At 29.0% G+C, this 12,506-nt stretch overlaps 1 protein-coding gene across 1 annotated transcript; it reads left to right on the forward strand.

Moving 5' to 3' along the window:
• The first annotated feature begins 1,178 nt into the window (after window positions 1-1,178).
• LOC100168219 (serine/threonine-protein kinase Nek8) lies at window positions 1,179-7,708 on the forward strand. The gene is made up of 17 exons (XM_001946901.5): window positions 1,179-1,607; window positions 1,821-1,921; window positions 3,346-3,513; window positions 3,587-3,716; window positions 3,852-4,008; window positions 4,095-4,280; window positions 4,477-4,615; window positions 4,669-4,797; window positions 4,864-5,066; window positions 5,385-5,500; window positions 5,649-5,766; window positions 5,865-5,992; window positions 6,111-6,246; window positions 6,305-6,470; window positions 6,802-7,020; window positions 7,128-7,205; window positions 7,284-7,708. The coding sequence occupies exons 1-17, from the start codon at window positions 1,454-1,456 to the stop codon at window positions 7,476-7,478; spliced, it is 2,523 nt and encodes an 840-aa protein (XP_001946936.3). The 5' UTR covers window positions 1,179-1,453; the 3' UTR covers window positions 7,479-7,708.
• The last annotated feature ends 4,798 nt before the right edge of the window (window positions 7,709-12,506 follow it).

Consider the following 12,506-nt stretch of genomic DNA (forward strand, 5'->3'; position numbering starts at 1 on the left):
GTTGTTATTCATTAATTTAATGTCGATGAAGATACAATATTAATACTTAAAAAATATATGCATTCATATTGAACCGTTTAAAACTACGTCTTCTTGGCACTTACTATATAATTTAGGCTATTGTATACCTATACAACAGTTGCAGTAAACATTATTAGTGAGTTTCAAATACTGTATATAGATGTGATAGAATTAAATGTCCGACAAATAAAATATTTGTCTGTCACATGTAAAACTACGTATTAAAATATGTATTTTATTTCAAACACTGTTTTTTAATTAACCCCTACAATAGTACGCAGCTGGTATAGTAATGATGTGAATATTTCCTGGAATATTCACAAGCCTGGACACTTTCAGGGAAATTTACAACTTTTTTATATAATATTGTTCATACAATATTGTTTAACTTATACACAGTATTGTATTCGAATAACAAATACATTTTGCACAAATTATAAACGTTTGGTGATTCAAAAAATTATAGTTTACCACTCCAATATTCAAATGTCAAGTAATACGTTTCAAATAAATCAATCGTCTGTGCAAATATTCGATTTTAAATTGATTTTAAATAAAATATAGTTTCTCCCGTAGATAGGTACCTACCTAAATACAGCTGTGTTATTTCCCGGATACTTTCCTCTAGAAATATCGTTAGTGACACATCCCTAGTCTCTACGTAGGCATGAACAAGATAAGAAATCTACAATAATAATTATTTATTATGACTAATAATATTTCAATCGGAAATGTGATGAATATTAAGCTGGAATTACATGAACTTGCATCTTAAATTTTAAATGCCACAGACAAATTTAACTATTCTGAGCAATAATTTGAATATCTTAATATCGACTTAATATTATTTTGGAATATTTGGCCATTTGTTTATTAGTTTAATCTCTAAAACATAATGTCCAGCATGTCTTGTAGCTAAACGTCGAAACCCATCACTCACTCTCAATCACGAAAACCTAAATCGAATTCCGTCGGTTGAGATAATAATAACGGTTTCTCAGCATTATTTTTACCGACTACTCTATCACGCCCATGTCGGAAATAGGTACCTATGTACACAGTTTAGCCGGAATCGGTGACACGACTAACCTAAACCCAATCGATATTCTACGATAACCGCGCGCGATGACCTGTCCGTTTTTTTTATTATTGTTTATTTTATCGTATTTTAATTTAGGACACCGTTCAAAAAGGTTTTAAGCCCCAGCAAGGGTCGTGCGTTTTATAATTATTTTTTTTTCAATCAGTTACCTTAGTAACGCTTACGGCAACATACAATGAGATCGTATATACGATATACGATATAAACCTCACGGGTTCAAAAACACCGTTCAGTCAGTCGGAATTATTTTTTCTCTAACAACAGTTTTGCCTTAACGCGTGTACCTCCAACAGTCCTTCCTGTACAAAATATTATAGAATATTGACTACTATGGACTATAATCTATATTACGGTGTTAAATCCAATCGCTTATTAATAGTCTCCAACCGAGCACCGGAATTCACGACGGCGGTGAAAAATACTTTGCCCGGTGTGTTTGTTGTGAGGTATAACTACGATACGTCATCGCTGGACGACATTATCTGTACGTACACATTATTATTGTTATATTATACACCGATAAAAATATAATAATAAATTACACTTTCGATGTGTCGATATTACTTCCAAAACATGTTTTTCGAATTTAACGTACCTACCTATTGTCGAAAACAATGAATGACTGTGCCGTACTGCCGTTATTGATAGATTATACAGTATATACAGTCTATTTAAGATATTTTTTTTATTTTCGCAGCAAAAGTAGATGACAAAATGCAACATCGAAAAGTGAAAAGTATTGCTATTCTTGTGCATTCGGACGAAACACAATTTTATATTTGTTCTACAAACGAAAAAGTATGCAATCTACATGATTACGCTACTAATAATAAATAATTAAAAACATATTAGTTTGTAAAATATTTTCAACCCTATAGCTTTATAACGGATATTTTGTCCAATGTGCCAGTTTATAATAAAATTAAAAAAAAAAATTCAATCGTACCAGAAGTTCTGTTTAGTATAATTTAGTAAAATTATTATTATTATTGTTGTTGTTTATTAACACAGACCATTTACTTCAAAATATAAACCTTAAATTAATGAGTCATGTAGAAAGTAATATTATAAAAAAACAAACTTTTATTGTTTGTTAGAAACCTTTTCCTTTATATTACTTACTTAATACTTTGATATATTTTTGATGTCTGCAGACATGGCTGCTATGGCTGCAGATATGTTGTTGATTGCATAGTAATAAATGTTGCCGAATCTTCCTCAGTTAATCTTCACTTCTTTGAGTCTTTGAGCCAGGGACTGGTTCCTAAAAGAACTGGTTCTGGAACCGGAACCTTTAAAATATTAAGAGCCAGAACCGGAACCGACACCTTTATTTTAATAAATACAGTACTGTAACCTAACCGGAATTTTGAATTTAATAGGTTCTTTTAGGTTCAAAAATAAAATAATTGTATGTATCATAATTTAATGGTATTACTGTTTTGTGTCTAAACTATATATGATCATATGAGTTTTCTAATATTTATCATAACTACTATAATATTAATTAAACCAGCATTCCAAATAGGTATTTAAAATGATTATACTTTTCGGTACCTAAATTATCTGGAACCGATACCATTGATTTGATTTTATTAAAAAACCAGAACCGACCTAGACAGTTATTTTATTTTTGGGGAATCAGTACCGATAAATTCAAAAGGTTTGAGTGCCTGCTTTGGGCGCATATGATTTAATACAAAAAAAGAGACTTTCGCAAGCAAAGTTAAAGAGAACACTTTTATCAACTGAATCGCAATTTTTTTGACATAATAAAATATATCTTAAATATTATTCCATACTTCTAATACTAAATTATGAATACTTACTGAATTCTGTTTCTCCGTTTTCCAACATTCGTTAATATTCCAATTTTTCGAAACGTTTCCACATATTATTCACAAATTATGTTTTAATTTCTATCGATGTGTTACTTAAAAGTCGAATCAAACCGATATCATGAAAATGTCTCGCGTTTCAACGGTTTTGCACGCAAGCCACTTATTTGCCCTTCCTTGATTATTGAATAAATCAAAACTGCATTATAATAAACAATAATATTGAAACAATAAACTAACTAATCCACAACGCAAAAAATTAATGCGGTGTTCAATATTGCAATATTAATATGTTGTTATTTATAAAATCAAAGTGCTTAAGATAAATTAATAATTAATAATGACACTGAGTCTGTGTACCTACTATTTAACAATAAATCATAGGTTCTGAATGGTGACAGCTTAATTGACGATCCAGGTATAAACTATTTTATGAAGTCGTTGTCAGATTATTGTCATCGTGGATCATCGAGACTGGACTTTTTCAACAGCCGTTTGGCTTCGAGTTGTGTAAGATACCAACTGTGCTTAGCCCTGCGGCATTTGACACAGGTATTTTACATTTTCGTTTTTCTTTTGCACCCGTCATTGTTTATTCCGAGTATTCTATACGGAAACGTTTCAGTGCGACGTAGGCATATGGCCCGATCTAATGGGAGAAGAATATAATGGTGAATTATATTTTAGTTCAGCCGATGTACGACCTACCAAGACTGCTTTAGACGGGTATCAGCGAATTCGAACTGTTGGGAAAGGTGAGCCAGAAAACATTTGACCATGTCATAATAATATTATACGCGTTAAATAATATTGGCTAACGCGTTAGCCAATATAAAATGTATTCGAACATCGATAGTAATATTAATTGTATTTGAGACATGAATTCCTAGGAGCATTTGGGGTGGCAACTTTGTACCGAAACACAAATAAAAATAATTTAGTGGTAATCAAACAGATCAACATGTTAGATATGACTGCACAAGAGAGACAGCTCGCTTTGAACGAAGCTAAAGTCTTATCGTTACTCAGCCATCCGTATATAATAAGGTTATACATATTATTTCGAAAATCACGATGATCGTTAATTAATTTGAAGTTTTTATTGCATTTTTTTTGTTTTTCGATTACAATAGTTACTATGGGAGTTTTGAAATGGACGGTGTTCTCATGATTGAAATGGAATATGCAGATGGTGGTACTCTAGCAGAGTATTTGATTGGTCGTAATAACAATTTATTACCCGAAAGACAAATTTTAGAAATGTTCTTGCAAATGTCTGAAGCGATTCAATGCATTCACCAACGAAATATTTTACATAGGTGACAATTGCATTCCATCAGTATTAAGTATATTTTAAAAATAAAGACCGACTGCTATTGAAAGATCGTTAAGATTGATATTATAAGTACCTACATTTGATGGATATTTATGGATATTTAATTAATTTAAAATAATATATAAATATTACTTACTTATGTTTATATTTGTGTGCAAGATAATTTTTTAATTTTTCAGAGACTTAAAGACAACAAATGTTTTTCTGACAAAAAAACGTCAAATAAAGTTAGGAGATTTCGGTATTTCAAAAATAATGACCACGAAGTTACAAGCGTTAACAGTGGTTGGAACACCATATTACATAAGTCCAGAAATGGTAAGAATAAAGTTTCAAAAAAAAATTCCATTTAAATATGTTTATTTATATAGTGCGAGGGTAAACAATATGATCAGAAATCAGATATTTGGGCATTGGGTTGTATATTGTACGAGATGGCGAGTCTTCAGCGTACTTTTGATGCTTCCAATCTACCAGCACTAATTCATTTTATAACAAAAGTAGGTACACTAATAATTGCAAAATATTATTCTCGCAGAACAATATTTTTTTTTACATTTTTTTAGGAACATTTTGCACCAATACCATTGTGTTATTCATTAAATTTAAAAAAACTAGTGAACGATCTTCTGCAAAAAGATCCGCTCCGAAGACCGGATGCCAATTATTTAGTAGAAACAGTACCCGATTTTATCGATTTTATAACCGATTCTAATTGGGTACAAGAAAGCAGTGAACTCGAATCGAGTAACGACGATTTACTAAACAGGTTAGTGTTTACTATAGAGTATTTATTGTTTTAATGTATTTATTGTTTTGTAACTATAATACACAATATAATATACATTGTACAGTACAACCTCCTTATAACGTAATCGCTTTTTACCGACTGATTTTTTATTTATAAAGGAGTTTCCGTCATAGGGAGATTAAAATATATACGGGATTTTTAGGTATGTGGAACTGTTGTTTTTCTCCGTTGTAAGGTGAGATCTGTATTATAGGGGGTCCGTTATAAATAGGTTTTACTGTATACCTATATATACTTAGGGGTTTTTCTTTAAAAAAATCTTTTATTGTAAAACAGATCGGTAGTATATCAATTTTCATCACCGACAAATTTGACGCCGGTTCAATTACCATTCAGGGTCCAAATTGTACAGCTTGCAGTGAGTCAGACACATTTCGTCGCTCTCACAAGTGGTAAATCATAACACAATTTATTTTATAATTATATTATAATCATTGTTTTAATACATTAATAAAAAAATAAAATAAAATAAAAAATATTATATTACACTTGTACACGATATTATAATGTGATTAGTACCTAAAAGATTTCTGTTCACAGATTACTCAATTTTCACTTGGGGTGAAGACAAACATGGGCAATTGGGTCATGGTGAAGAAACTCCGTGGAAAAACGACCCGCAATGCGTCGTCTCGTTATTGGACAAACACATTACCCAGTTAGTCGATACAACAAATGAAAATTTAAATTAAAACCGAACAATGTTAATTAGGTACCTATGGTTGTATTTTATTAAATTATGTTTAATTTCAATAGAGTCGGAGCAGGGCACAACTTTAGTGTTTTCGTTAGCAGCACAGGTCTCGTGATGACCACCGGTGACGGTAAATACGGTGCTCTCGGCCACGGCGATTGGAATAGCGTTTCCAGACCAAAACTTATAGGTAGGTAGAAATTGCATTATAGACTTATAGTACACATTTTTACAATAATTTCATGATATAAAAAAAAAATTAGTATCCAAAAACTATTAAACCAATCAAAATTCGTTCTGTCCAATAGATTTTTTACTAAAAGTAGACGTGGTGAAAATTTCTTGTGGCAACTATCACCTCGCGGCGTTGACGAATGAAGGTCAACTTTACACTTGGGGTCGTGGAAATCATGGGCAACTGGGTCTGGGCAATTTACAAGACTGGTAAGTACGAAGTTTCCTCCGTCCCGAACGCCATCCATTAATATTTCCATTAATTCAGCTGTTTTCCGATTTTGGTCAATTGGCATCTCGATGAGAAAATCGGATCAATCAAATGCGGACCTGAGTGTACGGCTGTAATTACGGACTGTCAAAACGTATACGCTTGTGGACTCAATAAATGCAACAAACTTGGTCTGAACCGACCGTCTTTGTTTAAACTCAAAGTAATTATAATATTTTACTTGTTATGCAATAAATCATTTTTTTTTTTCATTATTTTTTTTTTGCCTTTTTTGGACGTTTGACAATAATTATGGTGATTATTGTCCCCATTGACTAGCGTACATACATCGACAGTATGAATATAAACGGTAACACGTAATTTAATTTGGTATAATAATGATTAAGAAATAAACTTAATGTTGACATTTTTAGTTAATGTCTATAATAATATTATAATATAAAATTTATGATTTACTGATATTGACGTGTATCAGTGTACCTATCACTCAAATATTTACATCGTGATATTAGTGTGTTAAATTTAATTTTCAGTTTAAAGAAGTGCCATTTGAAAGTTTATTTACAAAAGTAAAATTCTTAGATGGATTACGGGTAACTTATGTGTGTTTTGGCGAGTGTCACAGCGCCGCTATAACAGCGCAGGGTCACGTTGTCATTTGGGGAAGTAACATTTACTCCCAACGAGGGAAATTGCGTGTGTCTCAAAACAAACCAAATCTACTCCAGTTGCCCGGTTACAGCAAAGCACAAGTACTTAATTACTATATATTTGATTCTAATTTTTTTGTAAAAAACGTTAGATCAATTATTAATGTTCTAAAAATAAAACAAAATAACATTTTAATACGTCTTATTAGATTATCGACTGTGGACCAACGTACACATTAATTGGTACAGATGACAACGCTGTAGTGTTTTGCGGTACACGATTTTCTGTAAGGTTCATGCTATACAGTTAAAATTTGATTTATTTTATACATTTTTTCGTTTTCGCTCATATTTCAATATTACAGATGGACACCAAAGCGCTGACTCAAATGACTTCCATGTTTACATCGGAAGTCATTGCTCAGCCGAAAGTGATACTCGGATTATACGCCACTGATGAACAGATCGATAAAGGCCAGTTGTTGGTACTTAACTCACTCCAGGCAGTCGGTCACAATTTGATGATAACTGTTGACACATTTTTGAGGGTTAATAGTTAAATTAATTTTTCAGCTATATTATAGACACGTCTTTATGTTTGAAAATATTTTTTTAAGTCGTTAAAAAACGCACACTTATTAATATTGACACTCAATAAATAAGTATTTATTATATTTCATGTATATATATTGCTGTTTAATCAGTTTAAAAAGTTTGTATAATTTAACTTTAAATGCTTATATGTAAAGCTTATAAAAAAGCCAGATTGAAGCATAATATTTTAAGTTACTTTTTAGTTTTTATTAAAAAAAAATCTAACCGGTAAATCAAAAATGTATTTATAACAATTAATTTAAGTAAGTGCCTTCTTAATAAAATAACAATTAATTAATATGATTATATAAGTGTCTTTGTACATCAAAATATTTTACCATCAATCTTATAACATGTAATATTGAATAATATGCAAAAAAATAACTCGCGTTGAATATTCGATCGAGTCAGTACTCAGTATATTGATAGCCACTAAATGCGTTATCTTATGATTTTAATTTATATTCCAAAATATTATATACCGATAACTCAACAACTCGACGATGTTAAGTACTACGTGTGTTTGTGTTCCTTACTTGGCGAAGTATGAACTTAGTATATAGTTCAAAATGTTTGATACCAATGAAACAATATTGCAATAACAATGTATACTGTTCCCAAATCGTTGTATAAAAGTAATACCACTCTCAGACCATTCTGAAACCAAAATATTGTTTTTAGCCTTTATTGTCGACAGAAAAGTTTATAAGTAAGTACTTAAAAATTATTAGTTCACGCAATATGGTGTTTTGTTGTATGGCGAATTGTTATTTAGAACTCTTTTTTTGTACAATATATTATCCTCCATTATTTTTTCTTTGATTAAATAATATAAGTACACTTTAATATATATTATGTAATGACTAGCTATTTCTGGGCTTAATTATAATTTACATTTAACCACTTGTTTTTGAATGCAGCATACATTTATTTATGAATTTGGTCAACGTATTTATTGTTTGATTATTATAAATAAATATATTAAAATTTTTATTTTTTATTAATTAACCCGCGGTGTCTTAGGCCATTGGGTGGTTTTTAACTATGGGGGTGGGTACTGTAAGTTTTTGTAAACACGTGTGTTTTAGTTTGGCAGAATTTTCAAGTGGGCACTCGTACCATGCCCGGTTGGGGGATGGCGGCCTCTCTCTCTAGACACCATGACCGCCCGAAGAGAAGTACCATCCGTGACCGAAGTTCGAACCGGTGACGATGCGCGTCGCAATCGATGCCTTAGTCCGCTTGGCCACTCCGTCCCCCTATTTCAAATTATAATCCATAATATTAACTATATTTATATTGTGATTTATTTTTTAGTGTATTAATAGTAGGTATAGTAATATAATAAATTAATATCCACAGGTTTTAATTCAAAATGAAATCGAAAAACTGTTTTTATAACACAACTTAGTATAGACGAGTAAAACAAAAGCGCCTATACTAAAACATCTATGAAGGAGTAATTGTTTAGTTTTAAATAATGATTAGACTCTTTGAAAATAAAATATTAAAAAATATATGTCACAATCTATATTTATGGAGTTATACATTTTTTTTTTCGTTTATATGTTTTTATTCAATCTGTTACAAAAAAGAGAATAATAAGTACAATTGATGGTAAATATATAGGTCATAATAAAAATAAAAAGGCAGATTAAACAGACTGTATAGGCCTCCCAGCGGAAGTACTACGAACATGAGTAGAAGTTATAAATTAAGATTATAATCTTATTTTATACAATATGAAAATACGGTCCAGTTTGAACATGATAATTCTATCTTTTATTTTTTGCTGTACAATTTGTATGTAAATTATGTAAAAAATTTAAACATTTATCAACCAAGAGTGAAACCAGTACGAATAAATAATAATTTATAATAAACAATTAATAACAATAAATAGCTTAAGACTATTATTACCTCATGAAATAAAAAAATTTAATTTCCACAATTTCTTGTCGATTTCACATAACTGATAGATTTAAATTGTTGTAATAATATTATACGTTATACGTATATATTATATGTAATATGTATATTTTACAATATCATTTCTCTATAATATTTATTATTTTATATTTATCATAAACACCGAAAGGTTCAAACCTACTTAATATTATGTATTAAGCTAATATTGCCATTCGATTTTATTAAATAAATAATTGAACCATTATTTGATGGCAAAAATATATATAAAAAAAAAAGTCTTAAGCCCAGACACATAAAATCAAATCAAGATATATTTTTATGCTTGCTCACAAAATTATGATAGAATATCAAATTGATACTGTGATTTGTAACAATTATAACATTATTTTTATCCCTTTCGATTTAATACGATTAATTATTATTGATGAGAGACCACTCACTCATACAGTATCATGTTATAATACTCATATGAAAAATATAGTAACAAAACCTTCAATCACTTCATAATATTGTAACTACGAAATCCCAATCACGTATGGAAACTTTGAAATAAACAACAACATTCCGGTCTTTATTTAACTTACACTTTTAGAGTGTTATTTTGAACTCCTTTGTACAAAGTAAAACCATGAAAACAATATTAAATTTTTCACGGCGGTGATCGGATGCATATATTACATTTTACATAATATAATTACGTAATTGGGTATTGTTTTTTAAGAACAAATAAAGTAATTGAAAACAAGTAATTATAATATTATTTTAATTAAAATCACACGGTGAACATGCTGGCGATTCCGTATTGGCTGTTGAAAGCAAACAATACACCCTGTATAACTAGTTGTATACAATTTCACAAACTGTAATATAAGTATAGCTATATATTTATGAGGGAAGCAAAAATTCTGAGATGACACTTTACAATCTCGGGGGTGTCAGTTCATATTTTATCTATATTACATTAAAATATGTAGTGCTGTCAGTCGATATACGCCACCCATGGGTACTTTACGTTAGTGCGTTGTATTATTATAACTGTTATTCATAGTATCTATTAAAATTTCTTTATTAATTTAACTTAAACGTGTCTGGATTACTTTATTAATCTAATTTCTTTTATTGTATTTAAAATTTGTCTTAATGTATTGTTTAAAATTACTGTTAATAAACTGTTAAGTATAACTGCAATTACTACTATTTTAATATTATTTAATTTTGTTATTGTATTACATAATTAATAGGTAATTAATTCCATATACATAATATGTAAAATGTACATAAAACAATATATAGATACAATATGGTCATAGTATACAACATATTGTGTTAAAATTGTATATTAGTTACTATAATACCTACATGCAACGCTAATAACAACGAAAAATTATTTAGAAAAAAAATGCGATATAATAGTTGCGTTAGTCAAATATTTAATTAAATAATGAATCCGTGAGCCAGATTTATATTATCGTTTCGGGTTTTAGTAATATTTACGACTGCGATATTTGTATAATTGTATAGCACGGCAGGTACCTACCACGTCATTTAAATACATATTATTTTGTACACAATTTTATAATTGAACAGTAGTTTTGGTAAAATAATGGCAAGGCATAAATTAATTGCTGGCATTAAGTACTTATGCTGTTAATTGAAATATTGTTGACAAATTTATTTTGTAAACATGAAATGTTTGTTAGCTCAAAATGAAACAGTTGACCCAAAATCAAATTGTAAGACACTACTTTTTTTTTCAACAATGTAATCGGCCTGATATTAATGTACAGATCACATAGGTATAATTATGTTATTGTAAATTACAAAATCAATCAAGTTTTAAATCGAAATTTAAATTCGAACAACATTTTAGATTCTGAGCGGAGCAATGAATGTACCTATTGATTTTACAATGATGTGTTTTTTTAATTTTTAACTTTTAATTTTTTTTTTCTTTCTGTCATCACCTTTCAGGGCTGTAAAAATGTTTTGATTTCCTTGTAATTAAAAATTTGTAAAATGTTAAATTTTCATAGGTATGGGTTGAAAAATCAAAACAAATATTTTTATAAATAGTTTATACTGTAATCAAAAAATCTATTAAATATATAAACACAGTTTTTTTTTACAATCATTTTAAATACAAATTTGGACCAAATTACATAAGTACTAAAAAATAAGAATAACGATTTTGGTAATTTTTTTGTAATTCAAAAATATTTTTCGTGGATATATGCAACTTTTAGTTTTTAATATATTATAATATTTTATATACACAATGACATTTTAAAACTACGTGCCAAAAATTAACTTATTTTTATTTTTTTTTCGAGCGAGGCATTAAATTACGTAAAATATAATATATATATATGTAAATAAATCAGGGCTTGCAAACTTTATAATAAGTAATAACGTTATATTTGACAAAAACGATTGAAATTTGTAAACGTAATTATAACGGAAAGCGATAGTCAAAAATAATTAAATAGGTACCGCAAAACAAAACATAACGGTTAACAAAATAATATTATATATTATCATTTATCAATAAACAAAACATAACGCAAAACGTAATTTATAGAATAACATTGAACAAAAGGTAATGCAAAAGAAATATTTTAAAATCTGTTTATTTAAAAGGTCCATTGGTTTCATAAAAATATTTATTTCATGCAAACAATTTAAGAATTGATTAGGTACCTATATTATATTCCGTATCTGGTCCATTACCTACCCGTATTAGTTATTATTTTAAATTTAATAGGTATTAACACTATTCGAAAAAAACAATTGACGCAAAAATGTGTAACGTTTTAATTGTAAATACCATAAAACGGTAACATAAAACGGAATTAATATTTAATAAGCTTATTCGTCATAATATGTCAAATGAGTAAAATTATAATTAGAGTAATCTTAATTTTTGAATGAATGATATTACAATATTATGTGTGTTTATGGCTAGGTATATTATATATTTATTTCAATTAGCAGTATAATATAATTAACTGCACGGTCCTAATTAATCAGAGTCTATTAGTATATTATACAATTATTCACCTATAATA

The sequence above is a fragment of the Acyrthosiphon pisum genome, chromosome A1 (genome assembly GCF_005508785.2).
Source record: "Acyrthosiphon pisum isolate AL4f chromosome A1, pea_aphid_22Mar2018_4r6ur, whole genome shotgun sequence".
NCBI lineage: Eukaryota > Metazoa > Arthropoda > Insecta > Hemiptera > Aphididae > Acyrthosiphon > Acyrthosiphon pisum.

Coding starts and splice junctions, on each gene's coding strand:
- LOC100168219 (XM_001946901.5), top strand. CDS start 1,454: ATGGACTATAATCTATATTACGGTGTTAAATCCAATCGCTTATTAATA. Junction 4,616..4,668: donor ATTACATAAGTCCAGAAATG/GTAAGAATAAAG, acceptor TTATTTATATAG/TGCGAGGGTAAACAATATGA. Junction 5,067..5,384: donor AACGACGATTTACTAAACAG/GTTAGTGTTTAC, acceptor ATTGTAAAACAG/ATCGGTAGTATATCAATTTT.